The 16,254-nt window shown below is 40.5% G+C and overlaps 1 protein-coding gene across 2 annotated transcripts in view; it reads right to left on the reverse strand.

The window, feature by feature from the left end:
- The window catches only part of LOC117925086 (DNA-directed RNA polymerase 3, chloroplastic), a 48,974-nt gene that overhangs the window by 16,432 nt on the left and 16,288 nt on the right, over nucleotides 1-16,254 (reverse strand). For both annotated transcript variants that reach the window (XR_004652939.1, XM_034843921.1), the window contains exons 8-9: nucleotides 5,165-5,296; nucleotides 4,403-4,819 (exon numbers count right to left, since the gene is read on the reverse strand). Coding sequence is in view for 1 of the 2 variants with exons in the window: in XM_034843921.1 (XP_034699812.1) it covers nucleotides 4,403-4,819; nucleotides 5,165-5,296 (549 nt within the window). In the remaining variant the exon portion in view is untranslated. The remainder of the gene's footprint in view (nucleotides 1-4,402; nucleotides 4,820-5,164; nucleotides 5,297-16,254) is intronic.

The following is a 16,254-nucleotide window of genomic DNA, read 5'->3' on the forward strand; positions in this document are numbered from 1 at the left end:
AAATCCTTTTACTCCTCAACAAATTGTGGAATGGAGGCATTTCCATCTTGAATTGTACATAATCTTTCAATTTCGATGAAGGTTAACTTTTTTGTTTCGAAATATTTATGGGAAAAAAAATACTAACTCTGAATCAGCAAAAAAGGAGTTAGAGATTGCCAAGTAGGTTTCATTTATGTAAAGGTGAGGAAAAAATGGTGGATCTTATCTTTCTTCATTGTTCCAAAGCAACCATACTATGGCGGCTAATTTTTGCTTTGTTTAGTGTTTAATGGGTGATACTCTCCTCAATCAATGATGTCCTTCTTAGCTAGCGCAACTCCTTTGTGGGGAAAAAGAGGAAGAAAACGTGGAGAGTAGCTCTTTTGTGTTTATTTTGGACCTTATAGAAGGAGAGAAGTAGGAGAGCTTTTGAAGCGAAAAGTTGGATCAAACAATTAAAAATCTTTTATGTATATGTTTCTAGAATGGGTTAGGGGTGCACATAGGAGATAGTTCCTTGTCATTGTTTGATTTTATTGTTTGGTTGAGATGTAAATAAGGTGAGGGAGTTGTTTTTTGTGTTCCCCTCTGCTTTTTTTGGCCTTTGTCTACTTGTATACATCATGCATGATTTTATATGCCCTTTTAGTTGCCGCTTAATATAATTAATATTACCTATCAAAAAGAAAAAAAAAAAAAAAAAAAAAAAACTCAAATACATAAAAACACTCCCTTTTTCTTCTCATAAAAGTGCTTTGATGTGAAATAGGTATTAAAAATTTAATGGAGGGTATTTTTGTCTGAAAATGATTATTTTCTCTATTTTCAAAATGTGAGACATTTATCTGATTTAAAGAATATTCCATCCCTTTTAATAGATATCCCTTGAGGATTTATGATGAGATTGAGGTGGAGGGAATGTAGAGATTTCTCATTCACTTTTTCCTAGTAGTAACCTTCTCTTTTTCAGTGCTACTTTTCAATAATTGATGTTTTTGAGATAGAGTTTTCTTTGGTTTGCATCAATGTTGGGATGGAATATCAATTTGGAGAAGTTCTTAGTATATATGGAAAAGAGGAGATGCCAAAAACAGTGCCTCAGTGGAAAAGTAGTATACATAGAAGTAGGAAAGCTACCTTCCATATACTTAAATCTCCCTTTCTATGCTTTGTTCAGTTCATCAGTTGTGTAGGATGCAATGAATAGGAGAATCCATGACAGACTTTCTTCTTCACAGTGGCACTAATTGTCTAAGGTTGAAAGATTAACTCTTCTAAATTGTACAGTATCTAACTTACCTATTTATTACATGTCCCTTTTTGTTATCCCTGGAATGGTGTATCTGGGGCTTCAAAAGATTCAGCATGACTTTTTCCAGGTGGTTAGTGCGCTTTAAAAGAAAACTTATTTACCAAACTGTAATTTGTTTGCTTTGATAAAGAAGAGAGAGCTAGGTCTTAAAAATTTGTCTTGCTCAACAACGCCCTACTTGGAAAATGGGTTGGAGATTTACAATCAACCAAGATAGATTTGTGGAGATGTGCTATCCTAGGTAAAATTTGAGAAAAGGATGGATGGTTGATGTACTAAGGAGGGAAGGGGGGAATTTTGAGTGAGGTTGTGGAAAGCAATAAGGAGAGCCCACAATGGATTTTATTAAGGAACCTTCCTAGCAATGAGTAATGACAAGAGAATAAAGTTTTGGAAAGAAGCCTGATTTTGTGATTTCATGTTTGGTGCCTCTTTTCCCTATCACTTCTCCATTTTTTGCCACAAAGATGCATAGCTTGTTCTTCTTGTTTTTAAGTTTGGTGGCTATGGGCATTGAAATATTTTCTTTTTGAGGCATTTTCATGAAAAGTGTAGAATCTTTCCTTAAGCAAATCCAAGAGGTGGTGGTGATTAAGAATTGTAAGAGTAGGTTGGTTTGGAGGGGTGCTCCCCCACACCCCACCTCTCCTACCCCTCCCTCCTCTGACAACAAAACTCCCATGCCAACTCAAGAACATATTGCTTACTGTCGAACCCAAAGCAGCACTGAACCATGACATGGTTACAATAGATGTAGAATTTTAGGTTGTCTGGTAGGGAGCTCCAATTGTTTTTGTTGATATAATGAAGCCTGTAAGATAGGTTTTTCACCATTCTATTTCAGATTTTCTTACTTTATTTTCTTTTCTTGTATACCCATGTGCAATTGCATTGCATCCTCTTCTGGAACTCTTGTGGATTTCTTCAATCATAAAAAATTTCTAAAAATATATCCTAATATATTGAATATCGCAATGGAATTTAGGTCCCTCCACCAATCATGGATCCTTTCTTTCAATATCCACTAAGTGTGTCCTTAAGCATAGGTTGAGGCCTTAGTCTACTCCAAGTCCTTAAAAATCCAAGGTGTCTCAATCCAGATAATATGATGCACAAAGCAACCATATGAATGATTTTTGTCAGAGGGAACCTCAGATATTTTTTCCAAACAGCCAAAAACGCAATAATTGCTTACACCAGATACAATTTTTCAAATGTGATAAGGCTATCAATGGAGTCGATATACACCCTAATAATGGAATCTAGATAATGTTGAAGTTATTGACTTGGACCCATATTCTATATGTCTATGCTATAGTTGCCACAAGTAGTAAGATTGAGATTAGAGAAAATTCAAAGGGATTTTCTTTGGGGTGGGGGTTGGAGAAGAAGCCTTATCTTGTGAAGTGGTCCATTGTTTGTTCAGATAAAAAAAAAAGGGTGGCTTGGTTGTTAGATGCCTCTCTAAACTCAATAAAGCCCTCTTAGGTAAATGGAGTTGGCGTTTTGTGGAAGAAAAGGGGACCCTTTGGAATCAAGTTATTAGCAGGAAGTATGAGGTAGAAGAAGGGGGGTGCGAGAAGTAAGGGAGGGGTATGGTGTGGGGCTTTGGAAGGAAATTAGAAAGGAATGGCCTTTTATGAAAAACAATTTTGTATTTTCTATAGGGGATGGAAGAAGAGTGAGATTTTGGGAGGATAGGTGGTGTGGTGATGAGGCTCTAAGTCATTCTTTCCCTTCTTTGTGTGCTTTGGTGACTTCTAAAGAGGCGTGGGTGGCAGAGGTTTGGGATGCTACGGGGGAGGACGGGGGCTGGAATCCACGCTTTTCTAGGCGTTTTAACGATTGGGAGATGGAGATGGTGGAGAGATTCATATTCTCATTGCAAGGGAAGAGGGGTTATCAATTTGGAGGATAAGATGCGGTGGAAGAAGGCTAAGGATGGTAATTTTTCTGTGAAATCCTTTTATAGAGCCATGGAGGGCAGCAGCACAATCCCGTTCCCAAAAAGCATCATTTGGAGCCCTTGTGTTCCTACTAAGGTCAATTTTTTTTGCTTGGGAAGCCACTTGAGGTAAAGCTCTAATGTTGGACCAGCTAAAAAAGAGGGGCTGGTCTCTTCCAAATAGATGTTACCTTTGTGGTATTGCTGAAGAGACTGTTGATCATCTTCTAATTCATTGCACCAAGGCTAGGGCATTATGGGAGTTGTTATTTAACCTTTTTGGTGTGATGTGGGTTCTTCCATCGTCAATGAAAGAGATCCTTCTTAGGTGGCATGGTGTGTTCGTGGGCAAGAAGTGAGTAAAGGTGTGGAAAGCAGCCTCTTTGTGCCTTTTTTGGACAGTTTGGAAGGAAAGAAATAGGGTTGTTTTTTAAATGAGGATTTTTCGATCCAAATGTTGAAATATTCTTTTGTTTGTAATTTGTGGTATTGATCTAAGGTGGTGTTTGTTTTTTTGGCTTTTTGCTGAAAGCAATTTAGTTTTAGAATTTAGGTTGTTTGTTTTTCTACTTTTTCATGACTTATTATAAACTTTTTACTAAATAGAAAAAGTCAAAATATATAGCTTTTTCTAAATAGAAAAAATAACATATTGGTTTTTTTTACTTTTTAATACTTAATAGAAATAAAATATTACAAAAACAAACAACCTAATATTTAACACTATTAAGCATTAAGGTTCTATTTAGAATTAAGTAAAAAAAAACAAACACCACCTAAGTTGTGTATAGCTGAAGGGCCTAATTCTTTACTTAACTTTTTTGAGTGGTTGGGCTATAGATGAGGGCAGGTCAGTTTTTTGTATCCCTCTTTCTTTTGTTTTCACCTATAGGCGTCTATTGTAAACTTCCTATATGCTTTGGGTTAGCCGTTGGGCGCCATGTTTTTATTAATATACTTTTTTTGTGCCTTTGCCTATCAAAAAAAATAAATAAAAAGGGAAAAAGCACATCTGTACTTGTCCTTAATTCATAACATTTGATATTTTTTCCTGAAAAATAAGAACTCCATCCTTGAAGAAAACCAGACAAGATCCTCAGCATGCATACATGAGAAAATATAATTCTGCCAATCCAATCCAATGCACCTAATTAAACACTTACCTGATGAATTGGCAGGTGGGAGATGACAGTATGGGGTGATGAGCTTCTTAAGGCTTCTGAAAGATTAATACAAGCAGCTAAGCACTGAAAAGGATCTTCAGCAGTTAACCACCAGCGATTTCCATTCAAAGGGTTGTCTGCTGAATCAAATACATCATCCAGATGGTTATCAACAAATGCCAGGCGCCCATCATACGAAAGCTTTTCAACACCACCTGCATAAAGGTTTGCTAATTGTATTTTCAGCCAACGTAACCCAGACTTCCCTAATGGCCTTCCTTCAGCAAACTCAAGAACTCCTCGACAGAGATCAGAACTCAGATGATTCAAATGTGGATGCATTGGGTACGCACGGCCTCGAAAATCAAGATTGTGGGGATAATAAAAGCCTTCTTCATCTTTCATTTTTCGAGCCACCTGTTCAAAATGAGTCTGCTTAGCACTGAAGCTTACAAATGAACAAAGTTCTTCGAGACTTCCAGTCATGGCAATGCATAATCAAATCTGCATTAGGAAATCTGCAGATTACCTAGGTAACCACAACAGCCTTGACTTAACAGAGCCTCTCCAATATTTCATTTGAGCTAATGAATCCTCAAATCCAGGCTTAATCATAAGCTACACATTAATCCATGGTAATTAATCCATGACTTGACAAGTCAATTTACGGATGAACCCATGAGTGAATCAATTCAAGGAGCTTCTCAATGTTTCACTATATGAACAAGCTATAAAATGATCTGAGAGGGAAAGGGATCGTACAGAAAGCTTAATTTCAGTATCACATCGTAGAGAATGCCTCTCCTGGTTAATCTTCTTTGCCTTCCTAGCATTCCATTTCCAGTTCTGAATTTCTGTTAAATCCTCTGTGGATGGCTTCTCTGGTAAAGGAACCTACGATCCATCAGAAAATCAATTAAGGAAGATGATTCATCAAGCAACACATAAACAAAAGCAAAACCTAAAATCTCCAGATACAAAATTAGCCTAATAACAGCAAGTTTAGACTGACAAACCCCAGGAATTCTACCTAGCAAGCAATTGACTGAACCAGTCCAGGCCTATAGCATGCATTTAGATAATATAACATACATTTTAGAGAAAAAAAATTATCAGGTAACATTCAGTGCAGCATAAATAGTATCTAGCAAAGGGTATCTCAGAAGTAAAAGCCATCAAATGGAATGCTCTCTCTTGGGTTCCTTTTTCAACGAGTCAAGCTACAGACTAGATAGCTGAGCAAGGAGTAAAACATTTGGTTTCTTTTATTGGACACTTTTTTCCTCCTTCAGTATGCAGAGCATTTGTAGTGTGGGTATATTGCTTTGTCTACTTATAGTCCCTTTTTATAGGAAAACAACGATTATATTAAAATCGCCCAACAAACAGATGCACAAAAATATACACAGGTACATAAAGGCACAAACAAAAAAGGAGAAAAAAAAAAAAAAAAAACTAGTTCCAAAGTGGCATACAAATGCTTCCCAAAGAACTTATTATTGTACAAGTTCATCTAGACCAACTTATCTTTCCCCTCTATATCAACTGCATTTCCTTGCAACTTTAAAAATAAATCCCCAACTTTATCCACTTCCCAATCATTCAAAGGTCATGAGAAACAAAGGTTCCAATGACTTGTCTCCCCATGCTAAACCCAAAGATTCGCCACCTAAGCCTCTTCTACAACAACAAAGGCATATAAAGAGGGAAAGAAAACGTTCAACAGTTCATCCCCACACCATTTATCCTGCACCCTCCTCCCATTACCCACCACAAAAGAAAAATGACCCAAGTAAGTATTCCATTCCTTCCTAATGGATTTCCAAAGCCTGACTCCATACCCAACTCTAACTTCACCAGTCCACCGCCCACCCTCTTCCTCTCCATATTTGCTACTAATCACTCATGCCCAAAAGGCACCTCTTTCAATGGCATACCTCCAACTCCATTTCCACAAAAGTGCCTCATTTAACAAAGACAAACATCAAATCCCTAGCCCACCCTTACTCTTCTCTAAACACACAGTGCACCACTTCACAAGATGTATCTTTTTCTCCAACCCTCCGCCTCCCCATGGGAAATCCCTATGAATTTTCTCCAACCTTAATATGACTATCCTCGAAATACTTTTTAAAGACAAAATAAATGGGAATGCCAGATAAAGTGTTCCTGATGAGAGTTAGCCTCCCCACTTTACAGATGAGTAGTCATTTCCATAAAAAGAGTCTTCTATGAAACCTCTCTTCCAATCCATCCCAAACTGACACCGATCTAAACGGAGCACCCAAAGGCAATCCTACATAGGTAGAAGGAAGTGTGCCTACTTTGATATTTAGAAGCCTCACAAAAAACAAGAGTATCATCAGCAAACAACAAACAGGACAACTCTTCCCCATCACTATCTCTCCCTTACACCTTCACCCCCAAATAAAAAAACCTTCCCACTAATTTCTATCTTGGTTCTTGAATCCTACTTTAAGCCACATATTTTCAAATCTAAAAGGTTTGTGCCCCTCTTACAAACAAAGCTCCTTAATAATCTTCGAGAAATGCTTCATTGTTGATGAAAATCTCAAAACAATTCCTCCTTTCCCTAGTAAATCTAACACTATTTAAGTCCCCTCCAACACACCAAGAATCATTCCAAAGTCCCTATATAAACCCTAATTCCGCTTAGAATTCCTCTCTCCCCTCTTTGGTCCAGCTCATACATCCCTGAGAACACCTAGACAAAGCTAGCTTGTCGTTTCTAAACCAATGAGAATATTTTTTTAGATAGGTAAACATACAGAAAAATAAATTAGAATAAAGGGAGCCTTAAGGCTAACCCAAAGTATACAGGGGTATACAAGAGGCACCAAAAGCAAGAACAAAAAGAAGAGGGGATACAAAAAATCACCAGCCCTCAACTAGAACCCAACCAATCAAAAAAGCTGATTAAAGTAATAGGTCCTTCATCTACAATCGACTTAGTCCAAAACCAAAAATTACATACAAAAGAATTTTTCATCCTATGAATTGAAAGCTCCTCATTTTCAAAAGCAATTCTATTTATTTCCTTCCAAACCACCCAAAAAAGACATAAGGGGACAGTCATTCACACCTTACTACGCTTCTTGCCCAAGTTGATACCACGCCAACCAAGAAGGTTATCTCTAACCGAATAAGGAAGGACCCACATTATGTCAAAAAGAGCAAACAATAACTCCCATAAAACTCTTGCCTTAGTGCAATGAATTAGAATATGATCAAGAGACTCTTCTTCCACACAACAAAGGAAGCATCTATTAGCTAAAGTCCACCCCCTCTTTTTAAGTTGATCCAAAGTTAACACCTTACCTCAAAAGGCTTCCCAAGCAAAAAAAAAACTCACTTTAGTAGGAACACAAGGGCTCCAAATGATGCTCTTTGGAAACTGAACAGCACTTCTAGAATCTAGAGCACTATAAGAGATTTGACAGAAAAAATCCCGTCCTTAGTCTCTTTCCACAACACCCTATCTTCCAAATTATGATTAAGCCTCCTTCCTTGTATTGTCACAAGAAACCTCTCCATCTCCTCCACCTTCCAATCATTGAAAGGCCTAGAGAACCTAGGGTTCCAAACCCCTTCCTCTCCCGATGAGTCACACAACTCCACTAACCAAGCCTCTTTAGAAGCCGCTAAGGCATACAAGGAGGGGAAAGAATCAGAAAGAGCAAAGTTGCTACACCATTTTTCTTTCCAAAATTTCACTCTTCTTCCATCTCCCACAGAAAATACAACTTTGTTTTGCAAAAGAGCCCCTTCCTTCCTAATTTCCTTCCAAAATCCTACACCAAACCCCTCCCTCACTTCCCTAGTACACCACCCCCCTTCTTCCTCCCCAAACTTCCTACTAATAACATGCTTCCAAAGAGTCTCTCTTTCATTCACAAAGCACCGGTTCCACTTACATAAAAGGGCCTTATTGAAAGTAGAAAGACGTCTAACTCCCAAACCGCCCTTTCTTTTGTCCAAACAGACAGTATCCCACTTTCCAATGAGAAACTAAAAAGACTCTCACTACCATTTCAATTAATTCCAAAACTTTGTTGTCCCAAAACACTAAAATCTCATCCATCATTCCCCTAGCTTCCATAACCACCCATTTCGAGAATCTTTCCACTCCTAAGCTCCTCACCATCTACTCTAACATTTGTTATACCTTTGTTTCTTGCAAACAAATAAGGTCATTTGTGATCTGATCAGGGATTTAACCATGTTTCATTTTTCCCCACTATTGACCTTACATTCCAAGATAGGATTTGTAGTTCCATAGGCAAACATTAGCTAGCTCCCAATTGTTCTTCCCAATCCTCTTTTTCTATGATGAAGACTTATAATTAACTTTCAAATCTCCCTTTTCAATCCAAATCGAGAGACTAGCTTCCTTCTTTTCCTCAAGCTTAACTCTACTTTTTTTTTCTAAACTCCATCTTCCTCATAACGGCTAAAATTTCTCTTCAAAACTATCAACTTGCACTCCCATAAACTTGCTAAAGCATGCCAACTTGTAGAAAAAATATCCCTCAGAGTCGAGCAACAAGGATGAGTCTCCTTTGTTAGGATCATCTCCTTTACTTCCTCACACGAAGGTCTTCTCAAAGCATTTTCTAGAAAGACTGTCGAGTTCCATCTTGCAAAATCATATTCAATGGCCCACTCCGGCTAACAATAAGCGCTCAACCTTAAGCGCTCCTTTTGCTTCTCTCTGGCTAACCATCCACCCCTAAAATTGGATGCTCATCCTTAAGAAGAGAAGAAGAAAGAGCTCCTTGATGCAATCATTAATAGAGAATTGATAGCAAGTTTAAATACTCAAAGGTTTACATGGGAAAAGTTTGTTACTAAATTAGAAGTCAAAAGGCTAGTCATTTTTATTTTTGTTTACTAGAACCATGATAAATGGATGTATAAAAGCTACCAAGACTTTTTTTTTTTTTTTTTGATAGGTAAAGATAATTCATTAAAAAGAGACGCCAAATAAGCGACTCAAGGTATACAGAACTATGCAAGGTATACAAACCTAAACACCCACCACTAAAAAGGCTAAAGAAAAAGAAAGAGACCTAAAATGTCACCTAGCCCAAAAACAACCTTAAGAGGATCCCAACCAATCAATAAAATTAACTATAGTTAGAGGGCAATCAACTATAAACAACTTAGCCTCAGACCAAAGAGAGGAAAGAAAGGAATATTTCAATCTTTGGATTGACAACTCGTCATCCTTAAATGTCAATCTATTTCTCGTCTTCCACACCGTCCAAAATACATGAAGAGGAGCAGCTCTCCACACCTTCTTGCACTTTTTGCCCACAAATGAACCATGCCAGCTAAGAAGAGTCTCTCTAACTGAGGAGGGCAACACCCAAGACACCCCAACCAAGGTAAAGAGTAACTCCCATAAGGCCCTTGTTTTTGACCAGTGAAGAAGCAAATGATCTATGGTCTCCTCATTCTCAAGGCACATAAAGCATCTATTTGCCAAGGACCATCCTCTTTTCTGAACAAGGTCTAGGGTTAAAGCTTTACCCCATGTTGCCTCCCACACAAAGAAACTGATTTTGGGTTGTACCCACCCATTCCAAATACAACTAGAAGGAAACAAAAAAGGGCAGTCCGCTTCTAAAGCGAGGTAGAGAGACTTTGCCGAAAATTTGCCGCTCTTTGTTTCAGTCCAAACCACTATATCCTCTACATCTCCAAGCACTCTCTTCCCGTGAAGATGCTCCAAAAATCCTTCCGCCTCCTCCACCTCCCAATCATTTAGAGCTCTTGAAAAACAGGGGCTCCAACCCCCATCGACCAAGGGATCCCAAACATCCGCCACCCAAGCTTCCTTTTCAGTAGACAAGGCAAAGAGGGAAGGAAAAGACTCACACAAGGGGAAGTCCCCACACCATCTATCCCTCCAAAAGCTCACCCTCCTCCCATTGCCAACTCTAAAAGAGATTCTAGCGCCCACCAACTTCCAATCCATCCTTATTCCTTTCCAAAGCCCCACACCATGTGCCTCTCTCACTTCCCGAGAACTCCAACCCCCTCTATCTTCCCCATACTTTCTTCGAATCACTTGATTCCACAAAGCATCTCTCTCATTTTCGAATCGCCAATTCCATTTGGAAATGAGAGCCTTATTGAGAATGGAAAGACATTTGACCCCTAATCCCCCTTTCTTTTTACTTAAGCACACCACCTTCCATCTTACTAAGTGTGGTTTTCGCTCCAAGTTGCCACCACCCCAAAGGAAGTCTCTTTGGATTTGCTCTAGTCTTCATCTAACTGAACTTGGTAGCTTCAGCAAGGACATAAAGTAAATAGGGAGATTCGACAAAGTACTTCGGATTAGTGTTGCTCTCCCCCCCCCCCCCCCCCCCCTTGATAAGTATTGTCTCTTCCACATGGCCAATCTTTACGGAATCGCTCTTCCACTCCATCCCACACTGATACTGTCTTAAACAGAGCACCCAAGGGCAGGCCCAGATAAGTAGACAGGAGGCTACCCACTCTACAACCAAAGTCCAAGGCAAGATCATCAATATTCTCTACCCTCACTACTAGAATGAGTTCACTCTTCTCCAAGTTAATTCTCAATCCTGAAACAGCCTCAAACCACATAAGCAACCAGCTTAGGTAAGTCAGTTGGTCTTGAGAAGCTTGGCAAAACACCAAGGTGTCATCAGCAAACAGCAAGTGGGAAATCTGAACCCCTTCTCCGTTCCTACCCTTCACTTTACAACCCGGCATAAAATCTCCATCTACAGCCCTTTTAAGAAATGAGCTAAAAACCTCCATGGCTATCACAAAAAGATAAGGCGATAGAAGGTCACCTCGTCTCAATCCCCTTGAGCTTTGGAAGAAACCCTTAGACGTTCCATTAATCAACACAGAGAAACTTACAATGGATATGCACCACTTAATCCACCCTATCCATTTCTCTCCAAAGCCCATTTTCTGCATAACTGTAAAAAGGAAAGACTAGTCCACATTGTCATATGCCTTCTCTATGTCAAGTTTGCACATAAAACCATTCTCATTATTCTTCAGAATCAAGTCAATGGCTTCATTAGCTATTAGCACTGCACCTAGAATTTGTCTACCCTCCACAAAGGCCCCTTGAGCCTTAGAAACTACCTTTCCAACCACTTTTTTAAGTCTATTGGCTAAAACCTTAGCCAACCACTTGTACAGGCTTCCCACTAAGCTTATGGGCCTAAAATCCCTCAAATCTTCAGCCCCCACTTTTTTGGGATTAAAACCAGAAAAGTTATGTTTAGGCTTTTAACAAATTTGTTGTGATCATGGAACTCCCTGAAAAAACTCATCACATCCTCTTTCACAAAGTCCCAAGCAAACTTCTAGAAACCAATCAGGCCCCGGGGCTTTATCCCCACTACAACCCAACAGTGCGCCATGCACCTCCTCCTCCGTGAACTGCGCCTCCAAAGCATCAACATCCAGATTCTGCAATGTTTCGTACTATAGCCCGGATAAAGGAGGGCGCCAGTCCCCTAGAATGGACAGCAAAGATCTAAAGGCATTCACTATTCCTTCGCTAATCCCATTCTCCTCTGAATGCCAAACACCATTAATCCTAATTTGGTCCACATTGTTTCTTCTTCTGTGAGCGTTTGTCATCCTATGGAAAAATCTCGTATTTCTGCCACCCTCTTTCAGCCACACTTCTCTAGATTTTTGTCTCCAAGTCATCTCTTCTAATAAAACCCATTTTTTGTATTCTTTCCTCGCTTCTCTTCTAGCATCCATCTCTTCCAAGGACAATTTGTTAGTCTTCTCCTTTGCATCCCAAAACTACAACTGATCCAAAGCCAAATTCTTCCTATATTCCACCCTTCCAAAGACATCTCTGTTCCACTCCTTCAGTTTAGACTTTCCAACCTCTAGTTTTTCGGCCAGAATAAAGCTTGCAGAACCATTAAAACTGTCCCCCTCCCACCAAGCCTTCAACAGCTCCTTAAACCCCTCCACTTTGAGTCACATATTCTCAAATCTGAAGAGAGATGGTCCTCTTCTCAACCCCCCTCCTTCTAACAGAATTGGGAAGTGGTTAGACATTGGTCTCGGGAGGACACATTGCCTTTGTTAGATAATGTATAGTTATTTAGGTTATTTACTTTTCCTTTTCCTTTTCTTTCCTTACTGTATTGTGGGTCCCACTAGCATGTATATATATACCCAAGTCCAATGTGTATTCTTCACAGTTTTTCAATAACAATAATTAGGGATTCTCCCTTCTTTCTCTCTCTCTTCACATGGTATCAGAGCCAAGGGAGGAAAAAACCCTAATTATTTCCGGTTTATCCGTGAATCCATTCTGGGAAATCTTTTAGTGACCGTGTTTCATTCCGGTCACCCTTCCCATCTCCTAAAGCTTTCCGATCAACCGTATCACCGTCAGAAAACCTTCACCGCTGTCAGAAAACCCTCACCGCCGACCACTTTTTCGGTGACCTTTTTCCGGCAACATCCTTTTCCGACACCGACCATACCATCATGTGCGCAAGGAGGAGGTCTTCAACTTTTCTCAAAGCACCAGAGGAAGAATCCCATCCACGCGCCGGCCACGCGTGTCTCTTCTCCGGCGGCCTGAATCTCACGCGCCGGCGCGTGAGAGCGCGTGGGTCACTTTCCGGCCACACACTTCCACCTCCAGCCTCGCCTGACACCGTCTAGCCACCCTCCATCTTTGCTTGTGTCATTCAAGCCCTGAAAGTGCATTTTTTTGGTTTTTTTGTCTCCGTCGGCCCTCTAAACAGCCTTTCCAGCAACCTCCGGTGACTTCCTCTCCACCCTGAGCCCTGCAGGTGTCTTAAGAAGTCCGCGATAAGCCGTATTAGGGCTCTCTTCGATCCAAACGTATTTCATTCACCAGATAAGTAGATATGGCTACTAAAAGTTCCATCCTTGGATGATGTGTTTGCTCGCCTCCTCCATATCTCCTCCACTCAGACTTTACCATTTGATAACACTTCAGATTCTTCTGTGTTAGTTTCTCAAACTAACTCTCGAGGAGGACGCAGTGGTAACCGAGGTAGAGGCCAACGTCCTCATTGCACCTATTGCAATAAGCTTGGCCACACTCGTGATCGGTGTTATCAGTTACATGGGCGGCCTCCCCACACTGCCCACGTGGCCCAATCATCTGATCCTCAGTCGCCTCAGTCTCCCAGTTCCTCCACATCTCAGGGTATTTTCCTCACTGCAGTGAGTATGACGACTATCTCCGCTATCAGGCCACCAAGTCAGCTTCTGTTGCCCAAACTGGTAATGCTTCTGCTTGTCTTACCCACACATCTTCTTTTGGACCTTGGATTCTAGATTCTGGAGCTTCTGATCACATATCTGGTAATAAGGATCTTTTCTCTTCTATTACTACTACCTCTACCCTACCTACTGTTACTTTAGCTAATGGTTCCCAAACTATGGCTAAAGGTTTTGGTTTCACTCATCCTCTCCCTTCTCTACCTCTCCATTCTGTCTTTTATGCCCCTGAGTGTCCTTTTAATCTTATTTCCATCAGCAAAATAACTCGCACTCTTTACTGTTCTATCACTTTCTCTGATAAATTTGTGACCTTGCAGGACCGGAGTACGAGGAAGACGATTGGCATAGGACGTGAGTCTCAAGGCCTCTATCACCTCACCTCGTCTTCACCTGCAGTTTGCATTTCCACTGATGCTCCCCTCCTCATCCACAGTCGCCCAGGCCACCATAGTCTATCCAAGTTTCAGAAAATGGTCCCTAGTTTTTCATCTTTGTCTTCGCTTGCGTTTGAGTCCTATCGGCTTGGGAAACATACTCATGTCTCGTTCCCAAAGCGTTTGAATAATCGGGCAAAGTCTCCTTCTGAACTTGTCCACACTGATGTTTGGGGTCCTTGTCGGACCGTGTCTACTTTAAGATTTCAATATTTTGTCACTTTCATTGATGACTATTCTTGATGTACTTGGTTATTTTTAATGAAAAATCGAGCTGAGTTATTCTCTATTTTCCAAAAATTTTATGCTGAAATCCAAACCCAGTTCAATATTTCTATTCGTGTGTTGCGCAGTGACAATGCCAGGGAATATTTTTCTGCACCATTTACTTCATTTATGTCCCAACATGGGATCATTCATCAGTCTTCTTGTGCTCATACTCCTCAACAAAATGGGATAGCTGAACGCAAGAATCGACATCTTGTTGAGACAGCTCGTACTCTCCTTCTACATAGTCATGTTCCTTTTCGTTTTTGGGGGGACGCTGTTCTTACAGCATGTTATTTGATTAATCGTATGCCCTCATCTGTATTACACGATCAGATTCCTCATTCCCTTCTTTTCCCTGACCAACCACTTTATTTCCTTCCTCCTCGTGTTTTTGGTTGTACTTGCTTTGTTCATATTCTCACTCCTGGACAGGACAAACTTTCTGCTAGAGCCACAAAATGCATCTTCTAGGATATTCCAGACTTCAAAAGGGTTATCGTTGTTATTCCTCTGAGACTCATCGCTACTTTCTCTCCGTTGATGTCACTTTCTTTGAGGACTCACCGTTCTTCTCCACCTCTGAGTCTCTTCCTGTTTCTAAAGTCGTACCCTTTCCCATTATCTCCCCACCTGATGCAGTGCCTTCTCTCCCACTTCAGGTTCATCTTCGTCGTCATCGTGTCGCTGTTCCTCCTTCTTTGGCCGAGGTACCTGCTAACTCACCTCCTATCCCTTCGGCTTCTTCTGCCCTGGCTCTGCCTCTTTCTGCTGACTTACCCATTGCTCTTCGGAAAGGTAATCGATCTACTCGTAATCCTCATCCCATTTATAATTTTTTGAGTTACCATCGATTATCTTCACCCTATTCTGCATTTGTTTCTGCTATATCTTCTGTTTCTCTTCCCAAGAGCACCCCTAAGGCTCTTTCCCATCCAGGCTGGCGATAGGCAATGGTAAATGAAATGGTTGCTTTACACTCTAATGGCACTTGGGATCTTGTTGTTTTACCCTCTGGTAAATCTACAGTTGGTTGTCGTTGGGTCTACATAGTTAAGGTTGGCCCTGATGGTCAGGTTGATCGCCTTAAGGCCCGCTTAGTTGCTAAAGGCTATACTCAGGTTTATGGTTCTGATTATGGTAACACTTTCTCTCCTGTTGTCAAGATAGCTTTTGTTCGTCTATTGCTCTCCATGGCTGCTATGCGTTCTTGGCCTCTTTATCAGTTAGATATTAAAAATGCTTTCCTTCATGGGGATCTTGCTAAGGAAGTTTATATGGAGCAACCACCTGGTTTTGTTGCTCAGGGGGAGTCTGGTTTAGTGTGCAGGTTACGCCGTTCTCTATATGGCTTGAAACAATCTCCTCGAGCATGGTTTAGCCGTTTTAGTTCTGTTGTTCAAGAGTTTGGCATGTTCCGCAGTACAGCAGACCATTCCGTTTTCTATCATCATAACTCTTCGGGGCAGTGTATTTATCTGGTAGTTTATGTGGACGACATCGTCATTACAGGCAGTGATCAGAATGGTATTCAGAACCTAAAGCAACACCTTTTCACCCACTTTCAGACTAAAGACTTGGGGAAACTCAAGTATTTCTTAGGGATTAAGATAGCTCAATCCAGTTCCGGTGTGGTTCTTTCCCAAAGGAAGTATGCTTTAGACATCTTGGAAGAAACCAGTATGTTAGACTGTAAACCGGTAGACACTCCTATGAATCCAAATGTCAAACTTATACCAGGACAGGGGGAGCCTTTAGAAGATCCTAGGAGATATCGGCGACTTGTAGGTAAACTGAACTACCTCACCATTACTCGTCCAGACATTTCTTTTCCTTTAAGTGTTG

Source organism: Vitis riparia, chromosome 11 (assembly GCF_004353265.1).
Source record: "Vitis riparia cultivar Riparia Gloire de Montpellier isolate 1030 chromosome 11, EGFV_Vit.rip_1.0, whole genome shotgun sequence".
In the NCBI taxonomy this organism is placed as follows: Eukaryota; Viridiplantae; Streptophyta; class Magnoliopsida; order Vitales; family Vitaceae; genus Vitis; species Vitis riparia.